The following is a 22,725-nucleotide window of genomic DNA, read 5'->3' as shown; positions in this document are numbered from 1 at the left end:
GTAATACACTGTAGAAATGCTGGGTATTTAAGAGCAGCACAGCCCTATTTGCAGTGAACTGAAAAACTGAAATGGCAGAGTCAGTGCTAAGGTCTCCACTTTTTCCTTATTATCCATGTTGTACAGTAATAGGTGAGGTGAAGAACAAAAAATGTCATTGTTTGAATCAGGAGCTCTCAGAGCTGTGGCTTTCATCAGCAGGTCACCTATCTGCTCTCAGGTTCTAAATTGTCAGCAATTATTTTAAGTTTCCGTGAAGGAAAATTGCCCCAGATAATCACAGAAAAGGAAAACTTTACATTTGCTAACACTGCATTGTACACTTTTGTGAGTTTCTTGTATTCACTTTGACTGGACATCAGATTTATATTATCCCCGTATGGCCATTAAAATAACAATTAGAAGACAATCCTCTCCTTCACCAGTGGTTGTACACTGGGCTAAATAAAATCTTCACTTACACATGAATTTTCTCACTGTGGGTCACACTGCTGCCATAGGAACACCACCCCTGTTACTGCCCTGCACTGGAATTCCTCACTCCCACCCGCCTGCTGCCTCCGGCCCTTGGCCACAGCCCCCATCAGCACAAGCAGAGCTACCTCCACCTCTCCCCGCCACCTTGTCGCAGCAATTGCCACCTCTCCAGGCTGCCTTTCCAAGCAGAAACACACGTTCGCACCTCACAGCCCCCATCAGCACAAGCAGAGCTACCTCCACCTCTCCCCGCCACCTTGTCGCAGCAATTGCCACCTCTCCACGCCGTGCAGAGCTACAAACCCAGGGTGGCTGGGGTGCTCCCGACTGACTGCCCGTGCGCTGTGGGGTTGATTTGTGCATCCTATGGAGGTCTCCAGCTGGTTTACAGCTGTTTTCCCAAGGCAGATGTAAAGCACCTGGGAATCCTATCTAGTTTTTTTCCAAATCTAATCTACATAAGCCAGACTTTCAACTGGGGAAAGATGACATTCCTAGGAAAATTCAGAGATGTGCTCTGTCTGCTCATTCATCTGGGCTCCCGCATGAACATTATTCCCTTCCAAAAACCTTTAAATTTCTCGTCTATAACTTGACTTGTGAGGTGAGCGGTGCAGCTTACAGGGGTAGCTCCCAAACCCCATAGAGTAGCTCTGTGCTTTCATCTGCAGGCAGCCAGCATGCTCCGAGGGCAGCAGCTCAGCAGCTATTATTACAGCATTCTTAGGTGATCAGTGTAAGAAATCTGTGCCTGAGCTTATAATCATAATGAGTTTTTAGCAGGGAAAGGTTGGGTAACAAATGTGAGAGAAGAGGAGGAGAAGGACATGTTTCTCCTCTTGGGCTGCCACCAGCAGGTCCAACAACATCTGGTTCAAACCACAGCACTGCCAGGCTCAAGTTTCTTCTTTTGTATCTCCCGCTTCTATGTATAGAATCACAAAAACACAGAATATTCATGGCTGGAAGGGACCTTTGGGATCATCAAGTCCAACTAAAAAAAAACAAAAAAAACCAAACCAAAACAAAACAAAAAAAACCAAAAAAACCCAAAACCCACAAAAACACACCACACCCACCCACATACAGACACAAACCAACAATCCCGGGCACTAGAGCATGCCCTGAAATGTCATGTCTACACGTTTCTTAAATACCTCCAGGGATGGTGATTCCACCACCTCCCTGTTCCAGTGCCTGACCACCCTCTCAGTAAAGTAATTCTTCCCAATATCTAATCTAAACCTCCCCTGCCACAACTTCAGACCATTTCCTCTGGTCCTGTCATTATTCCCTTGGGAGAAGAGGCCAACACCCACCTCTCTACAACCTCCTTTCAGGTAGTTGTAGAGGGCAATGACAACCCCCCTCAGCCTCCTCCAAACTAAACATGCCCAGATACTAACAAAAGTCAGTCTGTCTCTAAGCACATCTCATTTTCTTGTAAATATTCAGGGTCTAATGATTTCCAGCTACTGATTTATTCCCCCTAGTCTTTTTAATTGCTGCTACATAGTCCTGACTGCTGCATAGGCTGGTGTGGTTTGGAGCTCAGATCTTCTGCTCCTTGCTCGACCGCAGAATACTGAAGGCGTCATCCATTTCTGTGATGCTCTCACGTTCTATAGCAGCATTAAAGGTGCAAAGAGCAACTTTACTACCTATGACAGCCTTTTTTGCTCATCTTTTGCCTTATTATACATATGCACTGTCTCCCGTTGGAAGGACTTTCATTCACATGGGTATTTAAATAGCACATTTTATATTTGACTTCATTACAATTTTAATAAGAATTTTTGTCGACCATTTTTGCCATCATTTCAGTAAGTCTACATCCAAGCCTTGGAGGTGCTGACCTCTTAGCAATGTTCATTAGGCGTTGTACCTTTTCCTCTACCTTTTTTATAGCTGTTCTTTTAACAAGCCTGGATAGCCTGGGTGCTCATTCATTACTTTTAGTACTTCACCTCCTAACAGTGAAATCATGATTTACTGTCTGCCATCACTACAACGGGTGTGCCACGCTAGTAAATACAGATTTCATTCTTGAAACTCTTCATTTACTAGAGTACTTTCTATCAGTGTTTTTTCTGAAAACTAGGAATAACAATCCAGAATAACCATATTTTTCTGTTAAAAAAACACATGACAGCTTTGTTTCTGATAAATTTGGAATTCCCAACAGAGGCTGCTCCTTTTCAGTAGCTTCATTCACCTATAAATGTGACCAACAGCTTGCCTGAACCTTTCCAAGGGTTTGCTGTAGAGCCCTGATATCAGCCCCAGAGTGATGTATCAGACTCCACCACCACCCAGGTGCTGGTTTTGCCCCAGTTCCAGTAGCAGACTGTGTTATTGACCAGTGCTTAGCTGCGATGGCACAGTACGCCAGATCAGATCAGAAGCTACTCTGAAAAAGCCAAATGGGTCATTTCCCTGAATTGGGCTGAGGGGAGAGCAAATTGGGCATATGACCAGAAAAACTGAAGTCCCGGCTCAGCTCACAGGAGCTCAGGTCATCAGGAAATACAGAAAGTATTGCAATGGACACCTTGACTTCTTGAGCACCATCACAGCACCACTGTTGTGAAGGACCACTTCAGACAGAAGCAACCATGCCCTAAAAAAATTGAAAACTTACAAGATTGCTGTTGATAAATAGTTAGTACCCTGGCTTCTCCTCTTTGTTTACCCACTTTGGGTTTTTCGTTGTCTAGATCAGTTATTTTTATTTATGTTTTATTTGCAAATGATTTATTTAAATTTAACAATAAAGGGGAGGGTTAATAGAAGCAGAAGGAATTAGAGGGTACTGACTCTCGCTGTCCAAGAGGGGAATAATACCAATCTGTGCTTTGTGAGTGGAGCCAAAATGTAAAGGTTAATTTTTACAACTCTATTTTAAAGCAAAGTCTCTTTATTATTAATGATAAAAGATTAATCTTCAGTTCAGTGTTTTTCCTTCCATGAATACCTGTATTTTTTAAAAAAACCTATAAAGAAAGGAGACTATTCAACACATTTCCTTCAAAAACACTGGTTATAATTCTTTGCTGGGTTATGTGTATTGGAAATGTATTTATCTGAAGCCATTTTTAAGTCTTGTAAATTAAATAAAATATAGAATGAGAGAACAAGGCTGGTTCTACATAATTAAGTCTTATGTTCTCTTTCTAAAAATCTTTTTTTGTCATAAGATGCAGGAAAAAAAATAAAGGCAACACATACAAAATTGAAAAAATATCCTTATCCAGTAAGAGGAAAGCCACTGAGACTAATTTGCCACATATCACAGATGAAATACAAAAAGAAGAAAGTAATTGCAAATGAAAGGAAAAAGTCATTCACAAGTGACACTTGACCATTAATGTCCTTCCATTTGGAAGGACATCAAGCTGTAATGGGCCACCAAAGAACCTATCTCAACAACAGAAACCAGTGTAAGGTCTTTTAATCTTTTACAGGGACACATGTACATGGAAAGCAGTGAAAAGTTGATTTCTTTCTGTAGCAACATATCTAGTAAAGAAATACCATTTTGTGCATCATCTCATTTAGTCTCCGCTACCTTCAAGGGGAAACTACATAACAAGAGGAATGGAACAGAGTGAGTGTTACGAGGTCAACTGGGATACTCCAGTTATCCATATCCATTTCACTTCTAAGAAAACTACATTTAGCGTACCTCAGATTACAAGAAATTAAGAAAGCATGACAGACATTGTTCCTTCCTTTGAGTTTAAATCTTAGGGCTTTTGGAACTTGAATCGTAATACCTAAGTGTCAGTGATTGGCAAGTCTGCATTTATGCCTTTGAAAATATCTTCCATAGGTGACACAATTTATATCAGCTCAAATAAGAGACAAATTGTTTATGAGTTCTGAAAACATCAAAAAGACACCTTTGGCTGTTGGGTTGCTAAAGAACCACCTGTTTCCAGGTTGAGCAGTGTGGATCCTGCAACATTTCAGTCAAGGGAGCTAGGCTGGGCTGATGACTGATGTGTCATTTTAGGGCTGTAATGCTCCTTGAGGATGGAGCAATAGAATCTGCTGAGCTGAGTCACTTTGTAACCGTTATCTCCAGGACAAGGCAAAAGGGCTGCTAGCTCATCCTAGCTAAAATGGATCAATCATCTGGAGAGGCCCTACTACGGGTATGAAAATCAAGACAAGCGAACCTCCCCTTGGCAATTTTTGCTTCTGAACAACCAGGGTAGAATTATCACACACTATTTCTTCCTTTCTTTTCCCAGGTGAGCCTTTTTGGTGCCATCCCACCAAGCTGATGATAAGTACACCCTACATTTAGATTTCTTGAAATCCTTGACTGAATGAGCTCTGAGTTTTGCTTTTCAGCAGCATGCAGAGTCTTGCTTTCAGCAGCAAAGGCACAGTCTCATCTCGCCAGGTGCTGCCAGGACAAAGGCAGTTACAGCTGTGGATAGTTTGGGGCATGAGCTTGTGTGAAGAAGAGAGGGTGGGACCAAAGAAGGAATGGCCAAGCAAGAGGAACACTGTATGGTGGGAAGGATGAGTTCAGCCACCCTAGAGAGGGATGAAACTGGAGGCTGTGGGGCCAGGGTGAAGTAAGGTGGCCATAATCCTGTCCCAAGCTCCCTGCAAAGGCACACAGTATTACCTTCATCTTTCTTCTCCTCCATAGGACCCACCACGCACACTCCTCGCTTTGTTCTCGTATTTGTTATCAAAATACAGAAGTCTTAATGAAGGTTCAAAGAAAAAAATCAGATGTATGAAGCTATTTAGGACCATTAAAATGCAGATGAGCACCTGCACAACTAGATCCCACCTTTTCAGATTTGGTGTGGAGCTGCTTCCTACCTTACACAAGCTGGCAACAGAAAATCTGTTACAAAAAAATCTTTTCAGCTTTGTATTTCCCTGTATTGTTTCGTTGTTGTAAATATCAAATGGTAGCTTTGCAAAAAAATAGTCACTGCTTTAAGTTTTATTTGTTATCATTATGCATTCTACTCTATATACCGAGTCCAAAAATCTTTAAGGTCTTTATGCCTGTTCTTTCAGGGTTGTAAGATGAAGAACATGCAGCTGAAGTGTTTCAAGAGGGCATTATTATTTCTTTAGTCTGTAGTTCCTGTTGATTTAGATCCTCTCGATAGTGTCCGCGGAGAATGCAGTACTGAAATGAAAATAGATCCATCTCATCAAGCTGTATTTACTACCATTTCAATTAACTTAGTGTGTGGGTAATGGAAAAGAGAGTCAGATTGTAATTACCTTCTTCAACTCTTCCTTGGAAGCATATGTTCAAAGCATCAAAGAAATTGTCAATATCTATGCGCTTGCAGAGTAACATGAAATGTTAAATCTGATTCCAAATCATCCTGCTTACTTTATCCCAGGTTTAATGAGAAAACGAAATATTCAATGTATTCTGTCGACACGCACTGTTCCTGCATTTTGACTGCAGGGTATAGGTCCATTTGGCCCAAGTACTACTCACATAAACGTATACGCTTCTTTAACTTGATGAAGACAACCCTCAAATCAATTTTTCATCTATGAGCCAATAAAGCCAAGTCCAAGAAAGAGGATCTTATGTTGTTAAAGAAAACACAAAAAGGGCTGAAGAACATTTATCATGAGATGCATCAGAGCAAAAAAACTACCAGAAATTTTTTAAAGCTCTTCAGTAAAAGAAAGGTGTTGACTACGAGCTGATTTTGACATGTTGGTTTTTGCCAAGTAACTGCAGACGATCAAGATGTTATAACTGACTTTAAAGGCTTTTCTTGTTTGTTTGCTTATGCTCTGACAAAATGACGGGCAAGAAAATTCAAGAGCATCATGTACTCTATTATGTGCGACTTAAATAGCAAGGTAGAATCTTTGCAGGTGTTTAACATCTTTGACTCAGATTCAGTCACAAACGTACATTAACTGATCTTTGCCATAATTGTATGCTAAGGTTTATAGAAGCCTTAATTGCTAGTAGGACTGACATTTACTTTTCAGACAGACTCTTTATTCACAAAGAAGTTTTAATTATAAAGCTAGGATTTCAAAGTGCAAGAGGAATGTGCCCACCGATTTTAGTGGCTGTGGAGTTCATTTGTTTTTGGAAATCAAAGGCTTCTGGCAAAGCTAGCTGATCTGATAGCTTATTAAAACAAAGCTTAAAGCCCTGTAAGGTCCTCAAGCAGACAGACTCCATGGATTAGAGAGTAGCTAGCATCCCTTCAAAGCAACCGCAATTTGCTTTAGTCAACATGAGGAAAAGGAGAGAGGTTCTCCTTCCAGAGCTACCCCATTCTCATGGTCTGAACACCTCTATTTCAAACCAGACAGAAAAGGAAAATGCTTGTGCTCAACCTCCACAAAGGAATCATGTATCAAGGCAGACATAGCCAACCTCTCAATACAACAGCAGGCTACTCAAGTTAGCCCTGGCTTTACAAACCAAGACTGTAGTCAATCAACCAAATTTACCTCCAGAAGCATTTAAATTCAAGGAGCTCTAGGGGAAACAGCCAAATCATAAACTGCTTGGCCAAACTGAAACTTCACAGGCCCTAACTCTGCTTGCTTCTCCCTGGTTATTCCCGTCGACTGATGTGTATATCTAGCCACTTCTCACGGACAAAGATGAAAGCAGTTATTATGGGAACTGGTAAAAAATTTATTTTGGTCTGATTTTTCCATTAGCATGATTTTAAAAAGTCACAAAATGATATTTCACCAAGAAGATAGCCAGCACAGATTCCAAACTAAGGGTAGCCATGCAAGGTGCCACAGAGCTTGCTTTGGCTAAATGAAGCAAGGTCTATATGTCTGGGTAGATGATACTTCTCTATGGAAAAAAAAAGAAGAGCTCAAAAGTGTTGCAGAGTCTTCAATTCTTGTGATCATACTCCTTTACATGCTGCAAAAAACACCCGGAGAAAAACAATCTGGAATGCATGAGTTCTCACATCTCTGTAGGTCAGTAGGTTAAAAGATTATTGGCTTGTGATCTGCACACACCAATGTAAATGGTGTGTGCCCACGCAGGTAGAAGGCAGAATGTACCACGCAGGTAGAAGAAAATGGGGAGAAAGGTCTTTGCACAAATGTAGAATAAAGCTAGTAACCAGAGAAAAAAGTTTCCTAAGAGTACAAGTAATTAATCTCTGGAAAAGCTTGCCAAAGGACATGGCAAATTCATCACTACTTGATGGCTTTAAATAAGAGTGCATTTTCAGAAGATGTGCTCCATTTCAGCTACAAAATATTAAATTCTACAGGATTCACTTACATAATCTGGAAAATAATTCCCTTCTCAGTGCAAGTTCCCAGATAAAAGTTTTGTCAGGCAAAGAGCTGGATCAGGCCAGTGTAACGCTGCTTCCTCCTCCACCCCCTCCAAAATTTAAGCAGTGTATATGATTAGGGGCCTGGAGCATCTCTCTGATGAGGAGAGGCTGAGGGACTTGGGTCTTTTTAGTCTGGAGAAAAGAAGACTGAGGAGAGATCTGATCAATGCTTATAAATACTTAAAGGGTGGGTGTCAAGAGGAAGGGGCCAGTCTTTTTTCCCCTGGTGCCCAGGGATAGGGCAAGAGGAAATGGGCACAAACTTGAATATAAGAAGTTCCACCTAAACGTGAGGAGGAACTTCTTTACTTTGAGGGTGGCAGAGCACTGGAACAGGCTGCCCAGGGAGGTGGTGGAGTCTCCTTCTCTAAAGACATTCAAAACCCACCTGGACACATTCCTGTGCAACCTGCTCTAGGTGGACCTGCTTTGGCAGGGGGTTTGGACTAGATGATCTCCAGAGGTCCCTTCCAACCCCATGTGATTCTCTGATTTTATACGTAGTAAAGGAGGGCGGAGGGAAATTATTAGTATTACTTGAAGGCAAACTTAAAGCTCCTCTCAGACAACAGATGGCTCTAAAATCCCCAATATATTTTCTTCTTAATTCTTAAGCAAAGCAAAAGCACTTAATTTCTTTTTGGTTTTAAGCAAACTATCATTCCCTGTTTCAGAAAGGAATGTAGAAAATTCCCTCTTAGTAATAATTAACGGAACAAAACTCACTGTTATTGAAGCTACTGTGCACTGGTACGTTTTTTAGCAAGTATACATAAAACCCTCTACTATAGTCTGCAAATTCCTTTTCCTTTGACATGTTCCTTGTTCTTTTCCTGGAGGACAGGACCTCGGCAGGGAAGGTTATTCCACAAAGCTTCTTGAGGCTTCAAAGCAAGTTAACATGTTGCATTGGGCTGAAACTTTTCAAATTTAGCTAGCAGAGTGGCTGCCAAGAAAATCAGCTGAAACACGTGTCATTCTGGCCTAGATCTTGGATGTGAGGCTTCCCCTGCCCCAACAGGCTGTGCTCTAGAAAGTTGATCGCACTAGAAGGTAGTTTTGACGAGATGTCTGGCAGATGAATTCCCACCTTCACAACTATCTCAATGGACTACTAATGCAAAATAATCCTCTCGGTACTAAAAAGTATATAGTTCTACAGTGGCACAGGAGTGCATGGAGCAGTGAGTAAGGAATCCTGTATGCAATGAAGAAAACACCAGGTATAAACCACCCACGCTGCTCTCTGCCAGGACTGTAGTTACGATGTGCTGGTGATGTTGTGGCATTTGCTCAGTGCTGACCCTGAGGGTGAAGCACTATCTCGGAAACAGGTGATATTCCTGGCTGCCTCTCCTTTGTTCTTTTGAAGTTTGTCATTTAAATTTCAATTCAGCCAGGAAATGCTTGGTTTGAGATTTGATGGGAATGCAGGAAAGTGCAGCATGATTCACGTGTATTAAACCTGCAGGTCTGAAGTGGTGCCCTAAAAATAAGACTTTTTTCAGCAATAATCACCATATCCCATTCATTTTGCACTGTATACTCACAAGATTATTTCTATGACAATGCTTTCAGGAGGGTTCATATGAAAATGTGGAAATCTAATCTCATTAGACAAGATCTGAAGGTAGCTAAGGACACGAACTCTTGCAATTATATCTTTGAAGACCTGTACAGTGCTACTATTAATACGAGTTCATACCAATTTGAATCAAATGCATGGGATATTAATTTACATCTACTTAAAACCAGGATATAAAGTACATGGGAAGACATTGTTTTAGAAGTGTTTCTTTTTTAAGATACGACAATTTTTGCTTTGTGAAAACACTGGAGTATCTGGGCAACTAACAATTCAAAAATGAAAGCAACCCCTCCCCTATTACTGACACACAGCTGCAATTCAAGTAAGCTCACAACATTTCGTCAACACAGGAACAACAGTTTTTATTTACAGATCCACAGCCAAGTACCAAAACATCTTTCAATAAACCAATTAACTCCCAAGTTAAGATCATTCTCACAGTGCTCAGGCCAGCTCCAGCAACAGACAGCTTCTCCTTCCAGCCGGAGAAGACGTTCCCACTCATGTCTGACAAACAGCTCTCCCGTATCACCGCGTACTTCAGCAAGCCACAGTGCGCTGCTAAATGCAGCTGTGCCCCAAACGTGCCCCAAACACCCCCCAAAAACCCCACTCATTTCTGCTCCTGGGAGCGTTGCACACTCCTAGTTAGGGCAGCACTGCAATGGCAATTATCTGTGCAAATTGTTTTCCTCTCGCTTCCCGCTCCTCATTCCTGACTATCCCTAAAGCTGAAGGAACAGTGGGAAGCCCTGAGCATACTCTGAGATTAAGCACACAACCCTTACAAATTAAGAGCATTTTAAGTACACACTCCTAGCTAGGTTAGCACTTCTGTCTTGTGGAGACATTCTTTTTGCTTGCAAAATGATGTTTGTTAGTAAAACCAATCACCTGCATTCATCTAAAGCATACTTTTACGAAGGATGTTTTTCTACAAAAGATGCCTCAGCTGATGTACAAATGTCATTGAATTGAAAACAAAAAGGATATCCTATCTAACAAGAGATAAGCAAGGAAAGCAAAGCTTTTCAGGAGAAAAAACTTAGGACGGTGAATGCAGACAAGGAATTTGAGATAATTGGAAGCAGTCATTTTCACGGACTCTGGCTTTGCACTTTTTCATTACACAAAAACTAGACTACACATTTAAAATGGGGTATGTCAACGATTGTAGGGCTAACAGGCATTTGAACATTTAAATTTCACATGTGCATCATCCAACTAGAAAGAGTGATTATTTCAGAAAAGCACCATGTGTCAGTCTCAGAGGTATAATTACTTTGCTTTTTTCCATTTGTCCTCTCAATTTTTTCTCTTTCTAGACAGCAATGAATAGAATGAATATGCAAAGAACATAAGAATGCTGTGAAATTTAATAATAAAACAGCAGAAGGAAATCTGTTAACTTTCTAAGCAACTACACTGTTAAAACAATGACATCATTCCAACATTAAGTTTTCAAGTTTCATTTTGTTCTCTCAGACCAAACATGAAAATTCCACAAATACCAAAAATGTCAAAATAAGACACTTTAAAAAGGAGTAAAACTTGCTCTTCTTCTAAAACTTAGCATACGATATAAGTTTAAAATTACATACACGGATATTTTAGCTAAACCAGTTACTAAAACAAGCAATCAGCCATCAGAGAACTTGACGTTTTCTAATTCTCAGAAACAGTCTTGATAAAACCCCTGATGTTATTATTTCAAGCAGCAATTGCATTGTTGATCATCTCAACAAGATGGCACAAGACTGCCACCTTGTGAAAAAAAATAATTAGATCTGCATTAACAGACAAAAATTGTCTGTCCCCAGTATAGAATACTTTTTCCTACAATATTTTTAACAGAAGAAATCCATCTGGTTTACCTACTCACAAGAAAAGACTAAAAAAAAAAATAATATCTCAGCATTCACATATTACTTATGGTGTAAAATCCAAGCTAATTTTGAATGTGAACATGTGTTGTCAAAGAACTTAAAAGGAATGAAATACAGAATGCCCACAAATAACAGAAAATGCAGTTCACAGCACAGAGGATTATCAAACAAACTTCCTATCTTCCCAAATAACAACCTATTTTTAACTAAAAGAAAAAACAATGTGTTCAATTATTTGTCTTTTTTTTTTTCCACCTCAAAACAATTCAGCCAGGCTGTGGCTGTTCAGCTCTCTTATTATTCTGACAGTTACTGAAAAAACATCATATTTATGTCTGAGAAAAACTGAATCTGACCCTTTATTTTTAAATAGTGATTATAAAAATGTTAGCTACACTATTTTTGGTTTCATCTTGGACATTTCAACAAATTAGTGTGATTTTTTTCCTAAATGGATAGTGGATTGGTAAAATTTACAATAAATTATCATTTTTATGCTATTGTAAGTAACTTCATTGCCAAATGACATCTGCTGAGGAATTAACCTAAAGTAAACAATTATGATTTGACTGAAAGAAGTGGACCTCGGCAACATAAACCAGGATAAACACAGTCCTTTCTGCATTTCTTTAAGACAAATAGCTAATAAATTACAAACACAATAGAAATACTAAATACTAAAATAGTAAAAACCAATTTTCCAAAAGATACTTCCTCCAAGATTACAAAGTACGTTTAACCATTTCTTGTATCTAGATTTAAACAATGTTACTGCTACTGATATTTGTTACATTTCTAAGAGATGTTTATAGGATTTGGAGACCCTTCTTTATGACTAATTATGATGTAATTACAATGTTCTTGATTTCTGAGACTGAATCAGGCTAACATTGAATATTACCTGCAAACTGTCTGTGGTTCATCAGCAAAAGTGAAAACATAGCTTTAGTCTAAAAATAAATTCTCCTTTCATGTTTTAGCAATTCATGGACTTTTCTCTCTAATTTAAACGTATATGAACTCAGCTTCCTTTGAAATTAGCAAAATACATTGAGAATAATTGTACTCTAAAATTAAAATAGACAGTATACTGATAAATAACATGATAAAATATTATGCCATTTTAGAATATTGGTTAAGAAAAACCCCAAGAACTCAAACATATCTCTCTATCTACAATTTTTATAGTGTGGAGCTCATTAGAAAGGTATTTTCCTCTAAATTTTGGGTGGACTTTTTGCATTCAGTTTTCTTTACAAAAGAAATGCATTAAAATTGTATATATTTAAACTCGGTTCTTTTCACTTGAATCACAGCTGCTATCTCTGCTACGCAGGAAGCATAAACACTCTCTTAACAGTGTTGATAATCAAAGGCATCCAGATACCAGTATCAGCAGACATGCTGGACAAAACAAAACACCTGTAGAATATATAAAGCACAGGAATTTTTGATCTTGTCAAGCGAATGAACACCTGCTCCTCCCCATAAAGCCAGAAAGAAAGAACAGGTCTAGAAGTCAATTCAGAGTTCTAGCCAGAGCCCCATCCCTTCCCATATCACCATTTCAACTCAATCAGTACTACTATTTCAGGACACAAATGAAGTTGCACTGAAACATGCATACAATCTTTACCTTGTTTATGTTTTTGCTGGCATGGTATACAAAAACAAAATTGGAAGCAGAAGGCATACAAGACCCCCCCCCCCCCACCCCAAATCTGTCATGCTGAAACCACAACACAAGACATCATCCCAGACTCTTCAAGAACCACACTGGATTCTTGAAAAGCAACCCATTTCTGGTTTCTCTTGTCCCTTCAACTTGATAAAGCAAATAAGGAGTGACCAAAAATAGCTTTCCCTAAGGTATACACATTATCAACAAACTACCATGCCGGCAACAGGCCAAGAAGCAAACAGGCACCCGGCATACAAGCCCCCCCCCCCCCCACCCCAAATCTGTCATGCTGAAACCACAACACAAGACATCATCCCAGACTCTTCAAGAACCACACTGGATTCTTGAAAAGCAACCCATTTCTGGTTTCTCTTGTCCCTTCAACTTGATAAAGCAAATAAGGAGTGACCAAAAATAGCTTTCCCTAAGGTATACACATTATCAACAAACTACCATGCCGGCAACAGGCCAAGAAGCAAACAGGCACCCGGCAAAGGACCAAAATTCAATACAAATAAACCTACTCATTGAAGAGTGGCTTTAAGCCTTCCTTAGAAGAAAGAAGGTCGCAAAGACATTAGACAAGAGAATCTGAGTTAACCACACTCTTCACAGTGTTAGCAGAGGGAAGAGGTAAGAGCCAGGACATTGATCTGCATACTGTAAAAGAAAAAAAATAACCCTACCAATGTGAGTAAATAACTCCACAGTACTGACCTTCTGAGAAACAATTCCATTTCAGAGTGACTGGGGTGGCAATAATATATGTTTGCACAGATTTGGCTGCAGTATATTCATTACAGAACAAGAAAGAAATTAAAGATGCTATACCGTATGTGAAGTTTTGGGTCCCCCCGCCACATAATTTAGTTACATTTATAAAACTGCTTAACAGTTAACTTTAAGCGATCAAATATTTTTGAGTCTTGTTAAAGTCATTTACTGACAGGAATAATTACAGCCTTCTTTTATTCTGATGATAATGCACTAGATCCTTTAAATAAATAAATAAATATATACACATTGTATTTTACCTTTGTAAAGCAAAATATATACTCTCTAGTTCCATTAAACTTGTACATATATGAAAAACCCTTAAAAGAACAATTCAGTAATGCCATTAGTATTTCTTTAAGATTACACACCAAAGATCTTAGAAACATTCAGTTCAACTTGGGAGTGCACTCATATCCTACTTCAATACAAACCTGCAAACACAGAACCTCAGGACATAAAAGCCTGATTATTTAAAAGGGTATTCATTAGACTGCATTCCACTGTGTAACGACACATTTCAGTCTGATATACATAAATTACTCCCCTGCTAATAGGTCACGTTATCAACTGCAATTTATCTTTTGTTGTGCAATAACATTTATTCCCCAAAGAAGGTACATGCACATGGCCTCCACTGCATTTTCTAAGTATCAGTTTGAAACAAAATTTTCAAAATGCTCTAGTGATTTAAAAGCCTACATTCTGTTTGCAAAACTAATGTAAGCACTCCTTGACAAAAAATCATGAAAATTCAGTGGGACGTAGGAGGTTTTGAACACATTATACTTCAGTAGCAGTTTGTACCTTGACCGCCAGCAAACCTAGATGGAAGTGGCCTGATCCAAGGAGTAAATATGCACCCAGAGCAAACAGAAAGACAAAATACTTTGTTTTAAAGAGAAACCTCTGAAACATATTTAGAAACTGTCATACCTTCAAGGGCATGTCACATAATATTTTATTATAATGAAAAATGACTGTAAACATTTCCCTTATTTCACATTAATTACAGAAAGGTGTTTTCAAATTGCCTCTCATCTTGAATTTGTTAATTCCAGGAGCTCATAAATTCAATATATGGAACATCTTCACATTACAACATACCAGACCTGACATTCAGTTGCAAGAAGCAAACAGCTGACTTCCCCAATTCCAACTGGGGAAAAAAGTCCTCACATAATGCAAAACTTGTTGCTTTGTTCCAGAGTCCACAGTCCTGACACAGAACTGGGTTTTCCTAAGGGTATGGAAGTATAAAAAAAAAAAAAAAAAAAAAAAAAAAAGTCACCACATAAACCTCTGGATTTCATCACTATTTGGCCATTGGAATGTTTTGTTTAGAAAAAGATAAAAAGTTACAGCATTGACAACAATATAAAAAGCCAACTCCAGAAGTTGTCTGTATAGAGATGGAAATGGAATATTGAGCCTATATATTAAGAATGGCAAAATGAAGTAACGAAATTCTAGCAATTTTTGAGGAACTGTGACTGCTAATAAGCATACAAAATACATTAAGATCCAGAATATTGATTTTGATTTTAGTGTATCAGCAAAACTCCAGCCAGCAAACATATAGACTGGAACTAATACATATTTTACAAGCTCATGTCTTTGGAAGATCTTTCTCCAGACATAGAATGTATAATGCCTGTTATCTGCTAGTAAATACTTATGAACAAAGGTAAATTTCCAGATCAGGAATAAAGAGATGACAGCTATTAAGCTGTACTGCACAGGGTGCTTTCGTAACGACAGAAAGAACTTCCTGATTTTAGTAGGAGTCAGTAAGTGAGGGAATGAAAAAAAGACAGTAAAGGACAGAAAATAGAACAGCTGAGGAAAGTGCAAACAGGCTTCGTGGCTACTTCTGTCACCAACAACTATCCCACCATTGATGAAGACAAAAACAAAGAACACCGTTACTAAAACAATGTATGGCCAAGTTAAAGCAGCAAGTGTAACCAAGTTTTTAAGCGATAGGAGATATTCAATTAGAAACCACAATATCCTGATCAAATCTGAAAACGATCCTTTCCTGGACGAAATCTTTTCATCTCTCTTTTTCTGTAACTCTGTCTTCCAGGCTTCATTTAACTTCTCTGCAATGACATTTCCAGCACAGAAAACTGTCCATACAATATTCGTCTGACGAAACATGAAGCCACAAAATCCAAGCAGAGCTGAAGTTTTATGGTTACCATAAAGGCACATTAAATAGGCAAAGAGAGTAAAAAACACTGATCCTGGGTCGGTATAATAGAGGAATGTAAAAAAATACAGGGTGGGAAACACTGCAAGAGTTAATGTAGACAAGATTCTCTGAAAACCAGACACAGCCTAGAGAAGAAGCAGAAAAATGTGGTTAGCAACCTCTAACAAAAATAAAAAACAAACAAACAGAAACCAAATACAGACTATCATTCTTGAAAATTCCATTAACACAATATAACATCTCTTATGCTCTTTGGTTCTATTACTGCACAAGCACGCATGCTATATTTTTGTTAACTTCTGACTATGTTAATACAGAGTGTCAGACTATACAATGTTAAAAGACAAATGAAAGTACGGAACATTATTGCAGGTGAGTTAAAAATATGGCAATGAAAATATACCAACTGCTTTCATATGTCAGGTGTTCACATACTTGTGGCACTAACATCATTGTGGGAGTATAACTGCTCCCGTAGCTAGGATAAAAGAGTTACTCTAATGGGCAAAAAGAAAAGAAGAAAAAAAATAATCAAAGTTTTATGCCCCTGCAATCTCATCATCAGATTCTGTTTATTTGTGAAACAGCAGAACACATCATTCTGTGCTTACACTATTGCTTCTTTTGAAATCAGTCCACATAGTGGCCAGTTCCAAGTTTCCAACCTTTGTTGCAGCTTTCATTGTTTATCTTCCTTATAATTCATGAGTTAGAAAAGAAACTTTAAAGAAGGTGGGAGACCATGCAGTTAGAAACTCCTCCCAATTATCCCACACACTACATGATGCAATGCAATTCACAACATTTAAAAAAGCTGCATGATGTTTCTGAATGATGTAGCGTGGGGTGAAACAGCCAGTCACCACCTTACAGAACAGAGGAATAGAAAAAATGCTGAATTCAAAGAAATGCCAACAATACAACTACACTTTCTAACGCTTAGACTACTGTCTCAGAACCTTTTGTTTTCTTACATTTTTATTTCCACCTCCAAGCATAAAATTAGAAGTGTCCTGAAAGTGGAAACACTTTTTTGAATTTGATCCAATTCTGTATAGTCTGATCATGTGCTTAAACCTAAAGAGTCTCCTGTAAGAAAATACATCAGAATAAATTTTCTTTATAGTACAGGTATCCTTCAGTTATCAGGGAACAGGAAAAAAAAACATGTTCTTATGGTTAAATTTGAAACTAAAGAACTTCACTAAGGTGAAAGATTTTTAATAGGCCGTTAGCCACTGGAACAATTTACCTACTGCAGTGGTGCATGTTCTACCACTTAAAACACACAGTATTCTTGTATCCAAGTTGAACTGTTATGCTGTGGATGAGTGGACAGCTAGGCAGGTAAGAACTGGCTGGATGGTTAACTGGTCACACTCCACCCAAAGTTGGGCATAATAACCAGAGTATCACAGGGATCTATACTGGGACCTGTCCTGTTTAACATCTTTATCAATGGTTTGAAGGCAGCAAGAGTACACTCTCATCAAATCTGAATTAGCAACACCATTAGCAACAGATTAAGGGAAATTATTATCTCCCTTTACTCTAATTGTTAGGCTGCACCTAGAAATACCATGTCCAATTTTGTGTCCTGCGATACAAAAAAGGCAGCAGTAAATTGGAGCAATGGCAGAGGGCCACCAAGACAGTTGAGGGCTGAAGCACCTGCCCTGAGAGTAGAAGCTGAGGGAGCTGGCCTTGTTCAGCCTGGAAAATAGATGGCTTTGGGAACTGAACAGCAGCCACCAATACCTGTGAGGATGTCAACAGGTAAAAGGACCCAGGCTCCCTGAAGTGGTACATGGTGGGAGGACAACAGACAACAATCCAACTGAAATGAGCAGTTCAGTCACTCTCCATCCTTGGAACGTCTTCCAGCTCCAACCCTGAGAACCATGGTCAGATCTCAGGGCTGGCCTGCTTCAAGCTGGAGGGTGGACCTTCTAAGGTCCCTTTCAACCTGAATCATTTTCCAGTTATTTCCAACCTGAATTATTCCCTGATTCTAAATATTGGACATTAAACCTGGTCTCTTTCTAAAGAACACAGTTTAAATGCAGCTCACAGAGCTTCATTCAGAATTCACTAGTTGAAGTTTTTTGGAGAGTCTCAAGAAATTCCAACTAGATGAGCATGAGTCTATATGAGTACTAACTTTATTTCAGTAGGACTACTTATGCACAAGAGTAAATTTACAGGGGATTGCACCCCAAGAGAGAAAAAAGATACTATAAAAATTTAGAGAAAAGGAATGTGCCTCCTTAGGTAAACTGGTAGTAGTATCTGTGGTTATATAAAACCAAGGACAGCTCACATATGTAGCAAAGCAAACGTACACAGAGCCACCAAAACTGCTTGTACGAGCACATAACATTATTCTACTTTCACTGTACCTTATTCTTCTGATGGATCTTGAACAGCAGTAAATACAGTAGATAGAAGTTCCCGGCACTGAACAGGAGGTTAATGAAGCGGAGCATGGCCGCAGAGCACACCACGCTTCCCGTCCAGCCGAAGAGCCAGGCCGCCGGCTTCACTACGCCCACCGAGGCCAGGTACAGCCCCGGCAGCGTGGTGATCATGGGGTCCCACTGGGAAGAGGAGAGAGAAACAGGGTTACGGGGCTGCTTCCACACAGAAAGAGACCAGGGACGTGCAATGGGTTATGATATACCATCCCCACCCACAGCCCGTTTTGTTTAGCTGGGATGTTTAGTGAATTGCTGGCATTAAGAGACTGAAATTTTTGAGCGCTTTGTAGCCTGCCCGGCGCAGCACTGCACAACAGAAAGCAGACACCAGCGTTTCAGACAACAACGCCCACAAACTGTAGAATGGTTTGGACTGGAAGGGACCTTAAAGATCATAGAGTTCCACCCCCCTGCCATGGGCAGGGACACCTCCCACCAGACCAGGTTGCTCAAAGCCCCTTCCAGCCTGGCCTTAAACACCTCCAGGGATGGGGCACCCACAGCTTCTCTGGGCAAACCGTTCCAGTGCCTCACCACCCTCACAGGAAAGAATTTCTTCCTGATATCTAATCTAAATCTCCCCTCTTCCAATTTAAAACCGTTACCCCTCATCCTACCGCTACACTCGCTGACAAGGAGCCTCCCCCCCATCTCCCCTGCAGGCCCCCTCAGGTACTGGAAGGCCGTTATAAGGTCCCCTTTTCCAAGCAGTACGTTGACAGAAACCATCCATCCTGACCGGGGAACACCAGCCGGGAGGGCTCCCGCCCCGCACCTGCAGGAAGCGGCCGTGGCAGTAGGCCTGCGCCTGGGGGACGTGGAAGACCTCGTCCATGTAGGGCCCGCGCTGGTGGCGGTTGATGGCCGCGAAGAGCAGGCACGACAGCAGGAAGGCACCGCTCATGGCGGCGGAGAAGCCGTAGGCCTCCCCCCGCTCCATGCTGCCGCCGCCGCCGCGCTGGCCGGGAAGGGGCCGCCCTTCCGGGGAGGAGTGGGAGCCGGGAGGAGGGGCCTGGCGGCGGAGGCGGAGGCCATCACCGGGAAACGGTGAGGGCTTGGGGACCGTGGCGGCGGCCGGGCCGGGAAGGGAGAGAGGGAGGGAGCGCGGCCACTGGCGGGCGGGAAGGGGTGAGGAGAGCGGCGGGGCTCCCCGTGGAGCCCGCACGCCTGGGGGTTCCGCTCTGTGAAGCCTTGAAATCCGCAGCGGAGCGGTCGCGTGTTGTTAAAATGGTGTTTTATAGGAGCGGGGGTGCGTGACCGTTCCGTGGCGGAGGCGGGATGGCCCTGAGGCACCAGCTGGAGCTGTTCCCCGGCTGTGGCGTCACCCTCCTCCTCTTCGACCGCGTCAAAAACGCCGCCGCCCTGAGGAAAAAGGCCATGGAAGGGGCCATCGAAGGGGCCTTCATCAACCCGGCCATGGTGAGGGAAGGCGTGCGGCGTCCTGTTGGCGGGGCCTGAGCGTGCTGGAGGCTGCGTGGAGACCCTTCCCTGTGTGGAACTGTGTGGGAAACAGCCGGTGTTTGTAGTCCCTGGCCCACGAGCTGCTGCACGCCTGCTTCGCTTTCTCCGCGCTAATGCCCCTCCTTTGATTTAATTACGGTGGCCTACAAGTGTAAGGGATCCTCTGTGGAGAAGAGCCCTGGCAGGATTGGCCAAAACAGTTGTCATTTTGATGTACTTCACGCCCTGCTTGGTGGAGCTGTTTAAATCTATTTCCATCTGAGTGTGGCCAGCAGGTTGAGGGAGGTCATTCTTCCCCTCTGCACTGGTGAGGCCACAACTGGAATACTGTGTCCAGTTCTGGGCTCTCCAGGTCAAGAGGGACAGGGAACTACTGGAGAGAGTCCAACGTAGGGCAGCTAAGATGATTAAGGGATTGGAGCATCTCCCTTACGAGGAAAGGCTCAAAGAGCTGGGGCTCTTTAGCCTGGAGAAGAGAAGGCTGAGGGGAGACCTTATCTATGTTTACAAGTATCTAAAGGGTGGGTTGAAGGAGGATGGAGCCAGACTCTTTTCAGTGGTTCCCAGTGACAGGATGAGGGGCAACGGGCACAAGCTGGAACATGGGAAGTTCCATTCAAATACAAAGAAAATCTTATTTACGGTGAGGGTGACAGAGCCCTGGAACAGGCTGCCCAGGGAGGTCGTGGAGTCCCCTTCTCTGGAGATCTTCAAGACCCACCTGGATGCAGTCCTGAGTGATGTGCTCTGGGCAATCCTGCTTTGGCAGGGGAGTTGGACTAGATGATCTCTAGAGGTCTCTTCCAACTCCGACAATTCTGTGATCCGTGATTCCATAAAATGTAGTACTAACTGTTCAATACTCTGTCAAAAATTACCGCTGCTTAGAGCCTTAGTTCTTAGGTTGGCGGTTGGACAAGATGATCTTTAAGGTCCCTTCCAACCTAAAAGATTCTGTGATTCTCATTTAAACCTATAACTGGTTTCTGAATCCAGTCTTCTTTTTTTTTTTTTTTTTTTGGTTAGAATTGGCAAAGCAGTAGGGAAAAAAATAATCTAATCTGGCAGTTTACTGACAGAGGGTTTATTAATGTGCTTCTTTTTTCAAAAGATTGTAGTAACCTGAAATATAGAGTAATCTTTATGTCAAGTAATATCCCACACAGTAAATAATCACATTAACTTTGGTAGAGCAAGAATGGCCAAAATAACTTGCAGAATACTGTATTGCTCACTTTTATGGTTGCAGACTTAAGTAAAATTAAGTAGTGAGATTTTTTTTCAGGGTTCAAGATACCATGTTAAATTTTGTTTAACTTCTTTTGTTGTGTTTTACAGATTGTAGATCCTTTTCAAATTCTTGTGGCAGCAAACAAAGCAGTTCATCTACAAAAGATTGGTAAAATGAAGACCAGAACTCTCTATTCAGAAATTATTTTCAGCCTTTCACCAAACAACAATGTAAGATTTACTGAACAAAAGTCTTTTTTTTTTTTTGCCAGGGAAGCTTGCTAAGTTCCGTAGCCAAGGTAAATATAGATATTCACGTAACTGTTTACCTGGCTACTAATAGAAATTACTGTTATTTTTAATAACACTAATAGGCTGCTATCTCTTGTAGCTCATCAGAATTCCATTAATGTAAAATGTGTGTCAGTTTATACACTCGGGATATTTTTCATCTTTTCTTAGATTTCAGATGCATTTAAAAAGTTTGGCATTTCAGACAGTGACACAGCAGTACTCATTGTTCTGGTTGCGGACAGCGGAAAAACTATAAATGTGGAAGACATAGCATCTCAGGTAGAAGGCCAACAGGTTTCTCTAGATGAACTCCCCCAACTCACAGACACTGCCAAAGTTAAAAAGGTAAGTAACTAAAACTGGCATAGAGAAAAAGGGTAGTTTATTTAGTTGTCGGATTAAATATCAGTGGACATAATTAACTTGGGATTTGTGTTTCTTTAGCATAACTGGAAACTTGTTTTAAGTGAAGCTTGATTATTTCTTTCTTACAATCTTCTTACTCTGGAAAAAAAAAAAATTCTAGTTCTCACACCCTGACATCACAAATTTTAAGTCATCAAATTCTTAACATTGTCAGGAAGTTGGAACATAAAAATAAATTCCATTTTGCTGCCTACCACTCAGTCACTTTCCCTTCCTGTTTTCTCAGGCAAATATCCATTTAATTAAAAATAAATTTTCAGTTCTGAACAGTTTTGTAATCTTAAGCACATAAATAGTCCCAGCATGGGCGGCTGAAATAAAAATGTGATGATTAGCTGCCAGGAGCTGTTAGGGCATGCATACTTTTAACAGATTACCATATGCTAGATAGGTATCTTGAAGCATATGTGTTCCACTTGAGAAGACTCAAGTAGCTTAAATCATGTCGATCATGTCCATCAAAGTAATGATAGGAGACATATGAATAAAATCAGACAAATAATAGTATATAACGTGGAGATAAATGTGCTGTTCTCATTCAGTCTCTTAGCTTTTCCTTTGTCTCTTGGAGTTTCAGAATTTGCTTGGTTCCTCAGTCACGATTCTGTCTTCCAGGCAAGACAAGATAGGAATTTCTAATGTGAGGGAGAGGGGGAAATCTTTTCTTGTTGTGTATATATTTTTAGAAGATAAGTGATGGGTTTTTTCCCCTTCTTATACAGCTTTTATGTTTTTCTTGTTCTTTTTCTCTACAGCTGTACAAAATTACTCCACAGGAAGAAAAAATTGGCACCTTATTGGACAGTATTGTTTGCAGAATGTCAACAAAAGATGTTTTATGAAAATGTGGAAATAAATTTTTTTTTTAAGGAAAAA

At 40.6% G+C, this 22,725-nt stretch overlaps 2 protein-coding genes across 3 annotated transcripts in view; one reads left to right on the top strand and one right to left on the bottom strand.

Moving 5' to 3' along the window:
- The window catches only part of LOC106901444 (putative Dol-P-Glc:Glc(2)Man(9)GlcNAc(2)-PP-Dol alpha-1,2-glucosyltransferase), a 25,199-nt gene extending 5,719 nt beyond the window's left edge, over positions 1–19,480 (bottom strand). Inside the window, exons 1-3 of one of the 2 annotated variants that reach the window (XM_014964210.1) lie at positions 19,214–19,480; positions 18,361–18,558; positions 14,687–16,086 (exon numbers count right to left, since the gene is read on the bottom strand). In XM_014964210.1, coding sequence (XP_014819696.1) covers positions 15,031–16,086; positions 18,361–18,558; positions 19,214–19,378 — 1,419 coding nt within the window. In that variant the 5' untranslated portion in view covers positions 19,379–19,480 and the 3' untranslated portion in view covers positions 14,687–15,030. Of the gene's footprint in view, positions 1–14,686; positions 16,087–18,360; positions 18,559–19,213 lie in introns of those variants that run through there. The other variant, XM_014964211.1, reaches the window with a different exon arrangement.
- Positions 19,353–22,725, top strand: TPRKB (TP53RK binding protein). The gene is made up of 5 exons (XM_014964212.1): positions 19,353–19,485; positions 19,680–19,857; positions 21,238–21,360; positions 21,592–21,768; positions 22,605–22,725. Exons 2-5 carry the CDS (start codon positions 19,717–19,719, stop codon positions 22,689–22,691), a joined length of 528 nt encoding a protein of 175 aa, XP_014819698.1. The 5' UTR covers positions 19,353–19,485; positions 19,680–19,716; the 3' UTR covers positions 22,692–22,725.

Source organism: Calidris pugnax, unplaced genomic scaffold, assembly GCF_001431845.1.
Source record: "Calidris pugnax isolate Ruff unplaced genomic scaffold, ASM143184v1 scaffold44, whole genome shotgun sequence".
Taxonomy (NCBI): domain Eukaryota; kingdom Metazoa; phylum Chordata; class Aves; order Charadriiformes; family Scolopacidae; genus Calidris; species Calidris pugnax.
The sequence above is the reverse complement of the archived record's forward strand: the minus strand, read 5'-3'. Positions and strand labels throughout refer to the sequence as shown.

What these genes read in the sequence shown, in the direction of transcription:
- TPRKB (XM_014964212.1), top strand. Translation starts at nt 19,717, where the DNA reads ATGGCCCTGAGGCACCAGCTGGAGCTGTTCCCCGGCTGTGGCGTCACC. An exon ending in CCTTCATCAACCCGGCCATG is followed by an intron (nt 19,858 to 21,237) that starts GTGAGGGAAGGC and finishes TGTGTTTTACAG; the next exon opens with ATTGTAGATCCTTTTCAAAT. An exon ending in GCCTTTCACCAAACAACAAT is followed by an intron (nt 21,361 to 21,591) that starts GTAAGATTTACT and finishes ATCTTTTCTTAG; the next exon opens with ATTTCAGATGCATTTAAAAA.